Raw genomic sequence first — 17,119 nt, forward strand, 5'->3', positions numbered from 1 at the left:
TCCGCTCCCTCTCCCCTCTCCCTCCGCTCCCTCTCCCTCCGCTCCCGCTCCCTCCGCTCCCTCCGCTCCCTCTTCCTCCGCTCCCTCTTCCTCCGCTCCCTCTCCCTCCGCTCCCTCTCCCTCCGCTCCCTCTTCCTCCGCTCCCTCCCCCTCTTCCTCCGCTCCCTCTCCCTCTCCCTCCGCTCCCTCTCCCTCCGCTCCCTCCGCTCCTCTTCCTCCGCTCCCTCTCCCTCCCTCCCTCTTCCTCCGCTCCCTCCCCCTCTTCCTCCCTCCCTCTCCCCCCCCCTCTCCCTCCGCTCCCTCCCCCTCTTCCTCCCTCTCCCCTCCCCCCCCTCCTTCCTCCCCCTCTCCCTCCCTCTGCTCCCTCTCCCCTCTCCCTCCGCTCCCTCCCCCTCTTCCTCCGCTCCCTCTCCCTCTTCCTCCGCTCCCTCCCTCCCCTCTTCCTCCGCTCCCTCTCCCTCTCGCTCCCTCTCCCTCTTCCTCCGCTCCCTCTCCCTCTTCCTCCCCCCTCTCCATCCCTCCCTCTCCCCTCTCCCTCCGCTCCCTCCCCCTCCCCTCTTCCTCCGCTCCCTCTCCATCTTCCTCCGCACCCTCTCCCTCTCCCTCCGCTCCCTCCCCCTCTTCCTCCGCTCCCTCTCCCTCTTCCTCCGCTCCCTCTCTCCCTCCTCCTCTCCCTCCCCTCCCCCCTCCTCTCCCTCTCCCTCCGCTCCCTCTCCCTCCGCTCCCTCTCCCTCCGCTCCCCTCCCTCCGCTCCCCTCCCTCCCCCTCCCTCCGCTCCCCCCCCTCCCTCCCTCCCTCCCTCCCTCTCCCTCCGCTCCTCTCCCTCCGCTCCCTCCCCTCCCTCCCTCCCTCCTCTCCCTCCCTCCCTCCTCCCTCCGCTCCCTCCCTCCCCTCCGCTCCCTCTTCCTCCGCTCCCTCCCTCCGCTCCCTCTTCCTCCGCTCCCTCTCTCTCCGCTCCCTCTCCCTCCCTCTTCCTCCGCTCCCTCTCCCTCCGCTCCCTCTTCCTCCGCTCCCTCTCTCTCCGCTCCCTCTCCCTCCGCTCCCTCTCCCTCCGCTCCCTCTCCCTCCCTCCCTCTCCTCCCTCCCTCTCCCTCCGCTCCCTCTCCCCTCCGCTCTCTCCCTCCTCTCCCTCTCCTCTCCCTCTCCCTCCGCTCCCTCTCCCTCCGCTCCCTCTCCCTCCGCTCCTCTCTCCCCTCCCTCCCTCTCCTCCCTCCCTCCCTCCGCTCCCTCTCCCTCCGCTCCCTCTCCCTCCGCTCCCTCTCCCTCCGCTCCCTCTCCCTCCTCATCCGCTCCCTCTCCCTCCTCATCCGCTCCCTCTCCCTCCGCTCCCCCCCCTCCCTCCCTCTTCCTCCGCTCCCTCTCCCTCCGCTCCCTCTCTCCTCCGCTCCCTCTCCTCCGCTCCCTCCTCCGCTCCCTCTCCCTCCGCTCCCTCTCCCTCCGCTCCCTCTCCCTCCGCTCCCTCTCCCTCCGCTCCCTCTCCCTCCGCTCCCTCTTCCTCCGCTCCCTCTCTCTCCGCTCCCTCTCTCTCCGCTCCCTCTCTCTCCGCTCCCTCTCCCTCCGCTCCCTCTCCCTCCCTCTTCCTCCGCTCCCTCTCCCTCCGCTCCCTCTTCCTCCGCTCCCTCTCTCTCCGCTCTCTCTCCCTCTCCCTCCGCTCCCTCTCCCTCCGCTCCCTCTTCCTCCGCTCCCTCTCCCTCTCCCTCCGCTCCCTCTTCCTCTCCCTCCGCTCCCTCTTCCTCCGCTCCCTCTTCCTCCGCTCCCTCTTCCTCCGCTCCCTCTCTCTCCGCTCCCTCTCCCTCTCCCTCCGCTCCCTCTCCCTCCCTCTTCCTCCGCTCCCTCTCCCTCTAACTACTGACAGATGGTGGTTACTCCAATAATCACACACTTCCTCCACAGCGCAAACATTTTGTGGCTCCAATCGCTATTTTCACAAGCCGGGTTAGTAAACAGCATTCTTGGGCTTCCTCCGCCACGTGTGCCCACGTGAGGTTGCCACAGTTACGCACACAGATGGGGGCGCCCGTGTTGTTGTTGTGAAATCAGAGGAGGGCGAGCTTCAGAGAAGTAAAGGGGGTGGGGCCAGGGCAGGCTGGCATCGCTTTCGCCAATTTGGTTCTTAATTTAGATGGAAATCTAAGAGGCGAGGTTTTACCTTTAAACGGATCAACGTTTTGGAGCCAAGCATGTGTTCGCTGTGCGCCACCTAACAAGATTATGTGTTAAGTCATAGGTAGAACAGACAACTATTTCCTTGTTCTTGTGTGTTCACAGTATAATAACAGTTGATTGAACTGCAACAACGGTTTTAAGCTGCCGCTTCTTAAAAAAACGACTAATCTTTATCAGGCACAGTGAATTCATTCTGCCTGTTAGGTTTGTAAAGCCCACAACACTGTTCTCCTCCCATGACTACATGTACAAAACGTAAACCCAACACGCTTCTCCACCCATGACTACATGTACAAAACGTAAACCCAACACTGTTCTCCTCCCATGACTACATGTACAAAACGTAAACCCAACACTGTTCTCCTCCCATGACTACATGTACAAAACGTAAACCCAACACTGTTCTCCTCCCATGACTACATATACAAAACGTAAACCCAACACTGTTCTCCTCCCATGACTACATGTACAAAACGTAAACCCAACACTGTTCTCCTCCCATGAACATGTACAAAACGTAAACTGTTCTCCTCCCATGACTACATGTACAAAACGTAAACCCAACACTGTTCTCCTCCCATGACTACATGTACAAAACGTAAACCCAACACGCTTCTCCTCCCATGACTACATGTACAAAACGTAAACCCAACACGCTTCTCCACCCATGACTACATGTACAAAACGTAAACCCAACACTGTTCTCCTCCCATGACTACATGTACAAAACGTAAACCCAACACTGTTCTCCTCCCATGACTACATGTACAAAACGTAAACCCAACACTGTTCTCCTCCCATGACTACATGTACAAAACGTAAACCCAACACTGTTCTCCTCCCATGACTACATGTACAAAACGTAAACCCAACACTGTTCTCCTCCCATGACTACATGTACAAAACGTAAACCCAACACTGTTCTCCTCCCATGACTACATGTACAAAACGTAAACACAACACTGTTCTCCTCCCATGACTACATGTACAAAACGTAAACACAACACTGTTCTCCTCCCATGACTACATGTGCAAAACATAAACCCAACATTGCAGGATGCTTCACAACTTCATAAGACTCCTGATCGAAAAGCTAGATGGCATTGTCAGAACACAAGATTATCAAGGACACAATCACAGTAACACTATAAGCCGTCCATTCATAGAGTATGTCTTCTCACCTGGACCCATGAGGGGTGGTCTGCTGTGTGGTGGAGGCGCAGTCTGGTGAGGCATGGCTGTGTCCATGGGCCCACTGTTCTGGCCTGGGCCCTGGGGGTTGTGGCCCCCATGGCTCTGGAGGGGTGGTGGGGGGCCGTGGTAGGTGTGATGTGGTGGGTGGTTGTTGTTGTTGTTTCCAGGGGGGCATGCGGGGGCGTTCCCTGGGGGTCTACCTTGGGGTGGCCCTCCTCCCGCAGGGTTGTTCTTGTCCCAGAGGTTGACCGTCTTGTTGTAGGCACCCGGGTCGCCCCAAGCAGAGGTGCCATCGTCAATCTCCATCTTGCGTCGGATGGAGGGTGGGGAAGGTTCCTCCCACCCTGTGGGCTCTCCTCCTGAGGGGTCCTGCTTGCTCCCTCCTCCTCCCCCGTTGCCCTCCCGGCCTGATACACTGGGCTTCACGGGGCCAGGGCCTCCCCAGGATCCCATGCTCCCTTCTCCACCTCCTGCCCCGCCCATGCTCCCTCTAACTCCTCCGCTATTGCCGTTGGAGCTCTCCTGGGGCTTGCCACCCCATCCTTGGGCAGGGCAACTTGGGCGCTGCTGGGCCATCGCTGGCTCTCCCCAGCCTCCACCAACATTTCCCCCCATCCCCGGACCAGGTTTTCCCCAGCCTCGGTTGCTCTCTTTCCAGCCTCCTGCTCCTTCTCCCTCCCAGGGAGGGTTGGTGGTGGGACTGTTCTTCTTGCCATCTGCAGACTCTCTCCAGTCCCCCCCTCCTCCATTGCCCCCTCCTCCAGCGCTGTTGGCCCAGCCGCTGTGGGGCGGCTTGGGCCCATCTCCCCAGCCCTGGGGCTTGGGGGCCTTGCCGTGGGAACCATCCCAGCTTGGGGACTTCTCCTCTGGAGCACCCCAGGACTGGCTCCCAGCTTTGGGCATGTTGGGGCCTGACCCGGGGCATCCTGGTGGGGGGTTCCCCCAGCCCCCAGGACCGTTGGGGGGATTCTTGCTGCTCGGTGGCTCACCCCAGCCAGAGCCTGGTTGGCTGGCTGGAGGCTTGGAACCACCCCAGCCAGGGGCAGCCTGAGGACCAGGCCCGGGACCCTCGCTCTTGGGGTCAACCCGATGAGGGGGGCCGTGGCTGGAGTTAGAGGGCCCTTGGGCTGGCTCGGTGGAAGTGTTGGGGCCTGAGCCTCCCCAAGAGTCCGTCCCGGCAGCATCTGCCTTTCGTTGGGTGCGTGCCGCCTCCTCCATGTCCCAGGACGTGTGCTGGCGGACGGGGGTCTGGCCCCAGCCTGTGTTGCACAGCACCCTGGGGTCCAGGTCAGGGGCTGGGAGTAGGGGGGCAGGCTCATCCCTGGATGACCGGTCCTGTCGGAGGGAGTGTCCCGCTCCATCCATGCCCTCGCTACTGCCCTCGCTGGCCGCCGTGGTGCTTGGGGCTCGGGTGCTCCAGGATCTGGCCTGCTGGGGAGGAGAGCTGGGGGCGTCCCAGCCCCCCTGGACCTCGCCAGAATGCTGCTTCCCCCAGGCGTCTCTGCTGCTCTGGCCTCCCCAGCCTCCAGAGGTTCCACCACCACTGCTTCCATGGCTCCCCCAGCCCCCGGCCCCAGAGTCCCAGCCCGAAGGCTCCGCGGAGGAGGCGACTGACTTGGAGTCTCCATTGTTGCCCCAGACGGAGCTGCCATCCTCTCCATTGACCAGCTGGGAAGCTCCAGGAGGAGGCTGGCCCAGGGAGCCCATACCTCCGGAGGGGCCACTCCAGCCGGACACGCTGTGGATAGGGGGCTCCTGTTGCTTGCTAGTATGATTTGGTCCGTCAGTGTTAAGGTTCTGAGGTTCTGAGCTGAAAGACACATTCGTGGATGAGGATGGGTGTGGCTCAGATGATTCTCCCCAGGTGCTGCCTCCCCCAACCGGAAGGTTGCCGTTGGTGCCGCCCACCATGTTTCCTCCTCTGATGCCGTTCCCCTGGGCGTGAGAGGTGCCTGGCGGGTCGCAGAGGTTTGGAGGGGGTTGAGAAGAAGGGGGTTGATTGGGGTTGGCTCCCCCTGAGCTGCTTGCCCCCGCTCCTCCGCCCCCGTCGTGCCCCAGAACGGGCCAGGCCGAGGGGTTGGCATTGGGGTTCAGGTTCAAGTTGGAGGTGGTGGAGGAAGAGGAGCACCAACCCCTGCCTCCTCCTCCTCCCATTGGGCCATCAGTCTTCCCCTCCCCACCCCCGACAGAGGAGGACTGAGGAGGGCCATGGGGGGACGGACCGGGACCAGATCCCCAGCCCCGATTGGCTGCTCCTTGGCTGGAGGCCATGCCGACCGTGCCTGCCCCGGGGTGATTGGCTGAGCTGCCGGGCCCAGAGCTGGCTCCTTTGCTGCTGGGGTAGTTGGCAGGAAAGTGGCCTGTCTGGCCGTTGGCCCCCGTGGCCATGCTCATACTGCTGCTGCTGCTGGCCGGGTCAGTGTCCGAGGGGCATCCTCCTGCAGGGCCCTGGCTCTGGCTGCTGCGGGAAATGGAGGGCCAGGCCTCGGTGTCGCTCTCGTCGATGATCACTGTATCCCAGCCACTGTGATTGGCCGACACTGAGGCAGAAGTGGCACTCCGATTGGCTGGCTGGTGTCCCCAGTGGGGATTCTCATAATGGGCTCCCGGGCCACTCTGTGGGGGCAGCTCTGTTGAATGAGAGAGGATGGAGAGAAAGAGAGGATGGAGGGGGAGAGAGAGGGAGAAAGGGACAAGGTTAGTATGTCTTCATACCTAGAAGATAACATGACAACAGTTGGCATCTAAACATATGCCAAGAGTGTGCAAAGCTGTCCTCAAGGCAAAGGGTGGCTACTTTGAAGAATCTAACATATAATTTAACATATATTTTGACATATGATTCCATATGTGTTATTTCATAGTTTATGTCTTCACTATTATTTTACAAAGTAGCAAATCCTTTGAATGAGTTAAGTGTTGACCGGTAGTGTATATGCCAGAATGTTCCCAAACTGGAGATTTAACCGATGATGGAGGACCCTTCAATTCTGGCTTATGGAGCCCACCAGTCCCCATCTACACTGTCCCCATCTACACTGTTCCCATCTACACTGTTCCCATCTACACTGTTCCCATCTACACTGTTCCCATCTACACTGTTCCCATCTACACTGTTCCCATCTACACAGTCCCCATCTACACTGTCCCCATCTACACTGTCCCCATCTACACTGTTCCCATCTACACTGTTCCCATCTACACTGTTCCCATCTACACTGTTCCCATCTACACTGTTCCCATCTACACTGTCCCCATCTACACAGTCCCCATCTACACAGTCCCCATCTACACTGTCCCCATCTACACAGTCCCCATCTACACAGTCCCCATCTACACAGTCCCCATCTACACAGTCCCCATCTACACAGTCCCCATCTACACAGTCCCCATCTACACAGTCCCCATCTACACAGTCCCCATCTACACAGTCCCCATCTACACAGTCCCCATCTACACAGTCCCCATCTACACAGTCCCCGGCTGCGCCTCACAAAAGGATCGTTTTAAATCAGCCAGTTAAGATTAGAATTTCGATTACAACGTGCGCATACATCGTACTTGTTTTAATAGCCTACAATGTTTATTCAACTCAAATTTACTCACGAGGCGATGACATACAACTCAGTGTAGGTATAGGCTAGTGTTTTTATTGGTTTTCTGTATTCATTTCAGGTTCACAGTACTGACCGAACCAGGTCCCTGTACAGAACAGTTCGGTGCGAATACGCCACTGCTTATAACTAACTATAAGTTAAGTAAAACTATAAGATGTCATATGGTTTGCTAACTTGTTAGCTAAGTGGCTCGATGTTAAGATCAAGCTTCTTGGTTACAGCAGAGACATTTAATCCCCTCCTGGATCAAGAACCTGGGTTGCCTAAATTATTTGGGGTGTCATTATTTTGATAACTAAATAGCTCCCCCTTGTGTGTACTTCTGGTAATACAGTATACCCCTGTATAGTACAGTATGACAATCTGTCTACTGTCCAACCCTGGTTGAAATGTTGTGGGAGTTCTGTTTATTCTGCATATTTCGAAATACCCCGGTATACAGTATTAACGGTATACCGCCCAAGCCTAGTAATCGCAACAGCTTTACCCTCGTTGCAGCCATCTTGGAATAAAGTGGGAGGCCTAGGTGGAGCCCACCGGCAGATCCGAAGACACCCATCCTCAGTCCTAACCCTTGACCCCTTGAGTCCTGCAGTTCAGCCTCAGTCTGGTCCTGACACCAGCTTCACAAACATTTGGCTCGACTCTGCCCTGGAGTGTATTCGATTAGGTGAAACACTTCACATTTGTTCCGGCATCATTGTGATGTGTACAGCTGATATGACAAACACAAGTACCTAAACTACACAATACAACATTTATATCTGAATGTTTCGTAACGTTGCACCCCTGCTGTACAGAAGATTGCCTCCCAGTCCCCTCAAATCTTTCTACTGCCTCTACTCCTCAAACCCAAACAGTAGGATTTCTTTCTCTTCCAATAAAGAAACCACTGCTGAGAGAGGCTTGGGTAACAACAGTTCTAGAACTATCCCCTGAAGCAGCTTGGTGCATAAGAAGTGAGTCAGTCCAAAAGCAGCAGCTGCTCTAGATGCACTGCCGTGGTAATCACTCTGCCGCCGCGTCAGTTCCCTCTCGTTGTTTTTGGTGTTCCTCCACATGCATGTGTGAGCGGAACGGACTGCACACACACAGCGTCTTCTTTTGTCTGATCTTTAAATGGGGAGAGATGCTGTTTGTCTGCAAGCTTTTGCTGGCTGTCTGTCTCTCTCACTCTGCAGAGCTTAGGCTTCTTCCAATGATTATATACAAATGGAAAAACAGAAAGAGAGGGAGGGAGAAAAGGGCAGTGTCTCAGACACAGCGGTGTGGTTTCTGTGGTGTAGTACAGGACGCCATTTTATCAAATCTGAACCAGAGCCAAAAACGCTCAGAGCTACAGTCTGTATCTGTTTCTCTCTCTCTCTCTCTCTTCCTGCAGCACGGTCGCTTCTCTGAAAAACACAAACTATCCTCATGAAGATATTCATCAGAAAGTCATCTGTCGCTGCTGGATGTTTTCCGTTGCAAAACCGTACTTATCTTAGTACTTGCATGCATTTAAAGGCAATCGCGCACTACAATGCACAACGCAGTGAAAGACACCCAGCGAATAAAGAGAAAGAGGGGGGGGATCACGGCCGAAAAGCAGGAACAATACCTGAGGAGAGGTACCTTCCGACCATGGTGAGCGAGCGCTACGTTTGGAGCGAAGCGGTGGCGGCGCAGGCGGCCATCCCCGTGTGTCTCTAGTCTCAATATGTCTGCTCGGCTCGCCAGGGCTTTCAGAGGATCATATTTGAAATACTGCCAAGAAGCTGCGAGCTCTCGCGGCATGAGAGAGACACACACACCCTCCCCCCTCAGCTCTGCTCCAGCCTGCTTTGGCTTGGCTAGAACCATCCTGCCCCTCTCTCTTTCTCTCTGGCTTTATTTAGAACTCCGCTCTATTCCTATCCATGGAGAGAGGATATTATCTCTCTCTCAGAGAGAGTAGGGGCAGGCGTAGAGGGTTATGGTTAAAGCCGAGAGCATTTCATTGTGCACTCAATCCGCTCGCTCACGAGAGAAAAAACTAAACAAAAGGGAGATTCCTTTTTGCTGCCTCCCTCCCTCCCTCCCTCCCTCCCTCCCTCCCTCCCTCCCTCCCTCCCTCCCTCCCTCCCTCCCTCCCTCCTCCCCCCCTCCCTCCCTCCCTCCCTCCCTCCCTCCCTCATGCTTTTGGAGTGGTCACTAAATGTTTAGCCAGGACCACTCCATTTACATTGAGCACAGCCTGGCCACAATGGAAGCCTCTCCAAAAGCAGAAGAGAGGAAGAGTTTTTGCTGCATCGTTGAGTGTTCAGGAATGACACTCAAATGTGCACACACATACACACGAAAACATACATGTTCACCTGCACACTCAGACAATAACACGCATCCAGATATGCAGACACATTCTATGCACATATGCATTCAGATACATATGCATGTACACATATCATATGCACGTGTTCACACACACACACACACACACACACACACACACACACACACACACACACACACACACACACACACACACACACACACACACACACACACACACACACACACACACACACACACACACACACACACACACACACACACACACACACACACCCCTCCCCCACCTGCTTCACAACGATTTCCTATAGTATGCTGGCAGATGACGCAAAAACTGCTGTTGTGTGACATCCCAAACAGAAAGAGACAGACTAGTCTGCAGCGGGACGACACAGCACATACCAGAGCAGCTCCCTGGAACGCAAAACAGACCCAGTTTGGCCTGGAGAAACACTACCACTTCAACGGCTGCATGGAAAACAGCATAAACACATAAAATGAAGATCACATGGAGGTGGGCAGGAGACCAAGAAGAGCTAAACGTCTGTCTTTACACAGTGAGGTCTGGAGTGACAGAGCGAGGGAGGGAGGGAGGGAGAGAAAAGTGAAAGCATGGCAAAGACAGGGAGAAGAAGAGAGAAAATGAGGTAGAGAGACAGCAGAGAGGAGGGGTTAGAGAAAAAGAGAGCTAAACAGAGGAGGGGCAGGCCTCTATCGGGCACTAGCTAGAGGCAGGCCACTATCGGGCACTAGCTAGAGGCAGGCCGCTATCGGGCACTAGCTAGAGGCAGGCCGCTATCGGGCACTAGCTAGAGGCAGGCCGCTATCGGGCACTAGCTAGAGGCAGGCCGCTATCGGGCACTAGCTAGAGGCAGGCCACTATCGGGCACTAGCTAGAGGCAGGCCACTATCGGGCACTAGCTAGAGGCAGGCCGCTATCGGGCGTTAGCTAGAGGCAGGCCGCTATCAGGCGCTAGCTAGAGGCAGGCCGTTACAGGGCGCTAGCTAGAGGCAGGCAGCTACCGGGCGCTAGCTAGAGGCAGGCAGCTACCGAGCGCTAGCTAGAGGCAGGCAGCTACCGGGCGCTAGCTAGAGACAGGCAGCTACCGGGCGCTAGCTAGAGGCTTGCAAAAGAGAAGCAGTAACAGCAGCAGCTCCTAAGCTAACTGAAGGTGGGTATTGTTTACAAACGAACCTCTACTGCTCCAACACACAATACGTCAAAGTCCCACCAGAAGAACAGTGGTTCCTTATGTGGAAACCCAGGCCCCAGCCTTTTCCACTGTGTGTGTGGTGTGTCAACGTGCAGTGAGGTCATCAAAGACCCTCTGATTGGTGCTTTGTGTATAAATAATGTCCTTCATGTAAACTGTCTGGATGGCACTTACCCAAACCTCCAATCCACTACCTCGCTGCTGTTTCCCAGAAACGCGGACGGATGTGAATTGCAATCTCAGCCTAGACATTGCTGCTGTTAAGGTTTTTGTTTAGTAGTTTTTCCTTTCATTATGTTTCAACAAGTTGGGTTTGTAGGGTGAGAGAGTGTGAAAGTGAGGGAGATGAGGAGGGGAAGAGAGTGTGAAAGTGAGGGAGATGAGGAGAGGAAGAGAGTGTGAAAGTGAGGGAGATGAGGAGAGGAAGAGAGTGTGAAGGTGAGGGAGATGAGGAGAGGAAGAGTGTGAAGGTGAGGGAGATGAGGAGAGGAAGAGTGTGAAGGTGAGGGAGATGAGGAGAGGAAGAGTGTGAAGGTGAGGGAGATGAGGAGAGGAAGAGTGTGAAAGTGAGGGAGATCAGGAGAGGAAGAGAGTGTGAAAGTGAGGGAGATGAGGAAGAGAGTGTGAAGGTGAGGGAGATGAGGAAGAGTGTGAAGGTGAGGGAGATGAGGAAGAGAGTGTGAAGGTGAGGGAGATGAGGAAGAGAGTGTGAAAGTGAGGGAGATGAGGAGAGGAAGAGAGTGTGAAAGTGAGGGAGATGAGGAGAGGAAGAGAGTGTGAAAGTGAGGGAGATGAGGAGAGGAAGAGAGTGAAGGTGAGGGAGATGAGGAAGAGAGTGAAGGTGAGGGAGATGAGGAAGAGAGTGAAGGTGAGGGAGATGAGGAAGAGAGTGTGAAAGTGAGGGAGATGAGGAGAAGAGAGTGTGAAAGTGAGGGAGATGAGGGAGAGGAAAGATGAGAGTGTGAGAAGTGAGGGAGATGAGGGAGATGAGGAAGAGAGTGTGAAAGTGAGGGAGATGAGGAAGAGAGTGTGAAGGTGAGGGAGATGAGGAAGAGAGTGTGAAAGTGAGGGAGATGAGGAAGAGAGTGTGAAAGTGAGGGAGATGAGGAGAGGAAGAGAGTGTGAAAGTGAGGGAGATGAGGAGAGGAAGAGAGTGAAGGTGAGGGAGATGAGAGGAAGAGAGTGTGAAAGTGAGGGAGATGAGGAGAGGAAGAGAGTGAAGGTGAGGGAGATGAGGAAGAGAGTGAAGGTGAGGGAGATGAGGAAGAGAGTGTGAAGGTGAGGGAGATGAGGAGAGGAAGAGAGTGTGAAGGTGAGGGAGATGAGGAGAGGAAGAGAGTGTGAAGGTGAGGGAGATGAGGAGAGGAAGAGAGTGTGAAGGTGAGGGAGATGAAGAGAGTGTGAAGGTGAGGGAGATGAGGAGAGGAAGAGAGTGTGAAGGTGAGGGAGATGAGGAGAGGAAGAGAGTGTGAAGGTGAGGGAGATGAGGAGAGGAAGAGAGTGTGAAGGTGAGGTAGATACGAAGAGGAAGAGAGTGTGAAAGAAAGTGAGAGCAGGAGGAGAGTTGGATAGTCACAGTCAGCACAGAGAATGAGAAAAAGTGGAAGAGAGAGTGAAGAAGAGATGGATGTGTTAGTCAGGTCTCAGCTGGGTTGGTCCAGGCAAAATGAAGACCCCTGGGGGCAGGAGAGGAGAGGCTTGTAGAGAGAAAGACGGCTGCTCTTTCAATCCTTCCAACCAGACACACTATTACTTACCATACACACACACTGCTGCACCCCCACCATCAAACCTCCTCTACCATTCCCATGATTAGCCTACAGTCTGATGACTATTGGCCCATAGAGAAACAATATTAGATGAAAACATGCTCAACTGAATTGTGTGCTGTCCTGTCAACACACTCACCCTGAGTAAGGCACAAGCCTAGTATGCTATAAACAGATGTAACCCAGAAAAGCTGCAACTTCGAGTGGCAGACTTTATTCAACATCATCTTGATTATAGAAGAGCAACACACATTGGGTCTGAGACAAAAACAAAGCAGGCCATGCAAACACGGAGATTACCATAACAAAGTGTAATGTGGGTGAATAACTGATAGTAGAAAATGGCAGCATTACATACAGCAGGGACGTCCTTGTATTGCTTTGACTACTATGAAGTAGAGATAAGCTGGATGTTTGTCTCAGTTTGTTCAAGGCCACCGAGTCTTGTATTATTGACCATACCTCTTCTCATAGATTCAGTGGAGTACAATTTATAGATGGACTATTGACTAAGCCCCAGGTGGCACAGGTCGTCTAATAATAAAGTAACCACCATGCAAGGTGTGTGTGTGTGTGTGTGTGTGGAGCCCGTCACTGTACGGTTACAAAACGTTTAGACGGGCAGAGGGGAGGGGGCAGTGTGAGGGAAGACATAAGGTCTTACACAACAACCTCCACTGTGTCCCTGTTCTCCTGTTGCGTGTGTGTATGACGACGTGACGTAAATCTGGCGACACCGCTGGCGGCCATTGGGCCACAGAGAAGGCAAGCTGGGTCCTCAGCTCAACGAGAGGAGACACCAACAGACAGACTCTAGGATGGCAGCCTATCGCTGGGGTCCTACAGCTTCCAGTGTTATGCAGTTGTTTCAGCTTGCACAACAAACCTACTGCTAAAATATGTAAAGGTAACACTTCTATGAGTGCCGTTATGAGGACACAGACATACTTTAAAAAGCAATGCAAAACGCCCTTATAAAAATCAACTACAGATGTAGGATCTGAATTTGATCACCCTGTTGCAGGACAACTTTCCTGCAATGCAGGACATTTCAAATGTGTATTGTTTGATGTTTAAAAAGGCTTCAGAAGTTTGTAATTTCCACAGAAATTTCCCTTACGAAAAATGGATCAACCGCTACGAAAATGTGCATGAATTATAATCCATATTTCCTGTTGCTGCAGGACTATTTTCTTGCTGTAACAAACATCCTCAAATTAAGATACCTCGATTTTATTACATTCAGCCTTTTCTAAAATTTCCTCATCAATCTACAGACAATACCCCATAATGACCAAGCAATTTTAAAAGATTTTAAATTATTAATATTTTTTACATTTTTGATAATTTATAAAAAATTGAAAACTGAAATATCACATTTAAATTCACTACCGCTCAGAAGTTTGGGGTCATTTAGAAATGTACTTGTTTTTGAAAGAAAAGCACATTTGTCCATTAAAATAACATCAAATTGATCAGAAATGCAGTGTAGACATTGTTAATGTTGTAAATGACTATGGTAGCTGGAAACGTCAGATTTGTAATGTAATATCTACATAGGAGTACAGAGGCCCATTATGAGCAACCATCACTCCTGTGTTCCAATGGCACGATGTGTTAGCTAATCCAAGTTCATCATTTTAAAATGATAATTGATCATTAGAAAACCCTTTTGAAATTGTTAGCACAGCTGAAAACTGTTGTTCTGATTCAGAGACTTGTCCCGATGCCACTCCTGTATTGTCTTGGTTGTGTGCTTAGGGTTGTTGTCCTGTTGGAAGGTGAACCAGTCTGAGGTCCTGAGCAGGTTTTCGTCAAGGATCTTTGTACTTTTCTCCGTTCATCTTTCCCTCGATCCTGACTAGTCTCTAAGTCCCTGCCGCTTAAAAACATCCCCAAAGCATGATTCTGCACCACCATGCTTCACCGTAGGGATGGTGCATCAGCTTGGTTTCATCAGACCAGATAGTCTAGTTTCTCATGGTCAGAGTCCTTTAGGCGCATTCTGGCAAACTGCAAGCGTGCTGTCATGTGCCTTTTACTGAGTGGCTTCCGTCTGGCCCCTCTATCATAAAGGTCTGATTGGTGGAGTGCTGCAGAGATGGTTGTCCTTCTGGGTGGTTCTCCCATCTCCACAGAGGATCTCTGGAGCTCTGTCAGAGTGACCATCTGGTTCTTGGTCACTTCCCTGACAAAGGCACTTCTCCCCTGATTGCTCAGTTTGGCCGGGCGGCCAGCTCTAGGAATAGTATTGGTGGTTCCAAACTTCTTCAATTTAATAATGAGGAGGCCACTGTGTTCTTGGGGAACTTCAAATGCTAAAGAAATGTTTTGGTACCCTTCCCCAGACCTGTGCCTCGACACAATCCTGTCTCGGAGCTCTACAGACAATTCCTTCAACCTTGTTTTCTCTGATATGCACTGTACTTATGTAAATAAGGTATCTATTTATTTTTAATACATTTTCAGAAATTTCTTTGAAACCTGTTTTAGTTTTGTCATTATGGGGTATTGTGTGTAAATTGATGATTTTTTTTATTTAATCAATTTTAGAATAAGGTTGTAACGTAACAAAATGTGGGAAAAATCAAGGAGTATGAATACTTTCCGAATGCTCTGTAGGTAGAGAGAGTGTGAGAGCGAGAAACAGAAGTGGGGAGGGATCTGGTTACGGGACCACGTAGCCTCTGTATGGGCCGTAACATCCTGCACACCCACAGCCTGGCGCATGTGCTTCCCTATTAGGGTGAGGGGTAATACTGTCAAATCAATACATTCAGTGGGGAGGGATCTGGTTACGGGACCACGTAGCCTCCGTATGGGCCGTAACATCCTGCACACCCACAGCCTGGCGCATGTGCTGCCCTACAGGGTGAGGGGTAATACTGTCAAATCAATACATTCAGTGGGGAGGGATCTGGTTACGGGACCACGTAGCCTCCGTATGGGCCGTAACATCCTGCACACCCACAGCCTGGCGCATGTGCTGCCCTATAGGGTGAGGGGTAATACTGTCAAATCAATACATTCAGTGGGTGACACACTGCTTCAAGAGGGGATCTTTAACCCTGTACATACAGTTGTGGGAATTGGTCTGTATGGACAGGGCTACATTTAAAATGTTTCTTACAGAAGAAATATGGAAAGCAAATGCATAACCATGGTAGCAATGAAAAGAAACCCGTTTGGAGATTATGGGAAAATGATTAATCTAAAAGTGAGGATAACGGTTCACCTGGCAAGACGGAATCCAAACATAACAACGTTGATTGTGTGTAGGACTGTGATGGTGTTGGCAAATGACCCTAACCTCAACTTCCAAGTCAACCAGGATTGGAGCATAGACTCAAAAGAAACCAGTGTCTTTTCTCTGCAACTTCACTATTACCATTACACTTTATCATCAATAGCATTTCAATTATTATTATTATTCAAGTTATTATTACCTCTAAATAGAAGCCTAGTATTCCAATTAAGAAATGTCAGATTGTCAATACCAACATGTGACAATTTAACACACAGGCTGTCAGACTCAAAAGAAATGTGCAAATGTCAGTGTTTCCATACAGTACGTTACTGGTTAGTGTGTCCACTTTGTTTCAATGTTACTGTTGTCTTAGGCCTCAAATGTCAGTGTTTCCATACAGTACGTTACTGGTTAGTGTGTCCACTTTGTTTCAATGTTACTGTTGTCTTAGGCCTCAAATGTCAGTGTTTCCATACAGTACGTTACTGGTTAGTGTGTCCACTTTGTTTCAATGTTACTGTTGTCTTAGGCCTCAAATGTCAGTGTTTCCATACAGTACGTTACTGGTTAGTGTGTCCACTTTGTTTCAATGTTACTGTTGTCTTAGGCCTCAAATGTCAGTGTTTCCATACAGTACGTTACTGGTTAGTGTGTCCACTTTGTTTCAATGTTACTGTTGTCTTAGGCCTCAAATGTCAGTGTTTCCATACAGTACGTTACTGGTTAGTGTGTCCACTTTGTTTCAATGTTACTGTTGTCTTAGGCCTCAAATGTCAGTGTTTCCATACAGTACGTTACTGGTTAGTGTGTCCACTTTGTTTCAATGTTACTGTTGTCTTAGGCCTCAAATGTCAGTGTTTCCATACAGTACGTTACTGGTTAGTGTGTCCACTTTGTTTCAATGTTACTGTTGTCTTAGGCCTCAAATGTCAGTGTTTCCATACAGTACGTTACTGGTTAGTGTGTCCACTTTGTTTCAATGTTACTGTTGTCTTAGGCCTCAAATGTCAGTGTTTCCATACAGTACGTTACTGGTTAGTGTGTCCACTTTGTTTCAATGTTACTGTTGTCTTAGGCCTCAAATGTCAGTGTTTCCATACAGTACGTTACTGGTTTGTGTGTCCACTTTGTTTCAATGTTACTGTTGTCTTAGGCCTCAAATGTCAGTGTTTCCATACAGTACGTTACTGGTTTGTGTGTCCACTTTGTTTCAATGTTACTGTTGTCTTAGGCCTCAAATGTCAGTGTTTCCATACAGTACGTTACTGGTTAGTGTGTCCACTTTGTTTCAATGTTACTGTTGTCTTAGGCCTCAAATGTCAGTGTTTCCATACAGTACGTTACTGGTTAGTGTGTCCACTTTGTTTCAATGTTACTGTTGTCTTAGGCCTCAAATGTCAGTGTTTCCATACAGTACGTTACTGGTTAGTGTGTCCACTTTGTTTCAATGTTACTGTTGTCTTAGGCCTCAAATGTCAGTGTTTCCATACAGTACGTTACTGGTTTGTGTGTCCACTTTGTTTCAATGTTACTGTTGTCTTAGGCCTCAAATGTCAGTGTTTCCATACAGTACGTTACTGGTTTGTGTGTCCACTTTGTTTC

The 17,119-nt window shown here is 51.5% G+C and overlaps 1 protein-coding gene across 6 annotated transcripts in view; it reads right to left on the reverse strand.

The window, feature by feature from the left end:
- Nucleotides 1-8,709, reverse strand: part of tnrc6c1 (trinucleotide repeat containing adaptor 6C1) — a 39,503-nt gene extending 30,794 nt beyond the window's left edge. For all 6 annotated transcript variants that reach the window (XM_046304145.1, XM_046304144.1, XM_046304143.1 and 3 more), the window contains exons 1-2: nt 8,578-8,709; nt 3,348-5,990 (exon numbers count right to left, since the gene is read on the reverse strand). In XM_046304145.1, coding sequence (XP_046160101.1) covers nt 3,348-5,990; nt 8,578-8,602 — 2,668 coding nt within the window. In that variant the 5' untranslated portion in view covers nt 8,603-8,709. The remainder of the gene's footprint in view (nt 1-3,347; nt 5,991-8,577) is intronic.
- Between the last annotated feature and the right edge of the window lie 8,410 nt (nt 8,710-17,119).

The sequence above is a fragment of the Oncorhynchus gorbuscha genome, linkage group LG16 (genome assembly GCF_021184085.1).
Source record: "Oncorhynchus gorbuscha isolate QuinsamMale2020 ecotype Even-year linkage group LG16, OgorEven_v1.0, whole genome shotgun sequence".
NCBI classification, from domain to species: Eukaryota; Metazoa; Chordata; class Actinopteri; order Salmoniformes; family Salmonidae; genus Oncorhynchus; species Oncorhynchus gorbuscha.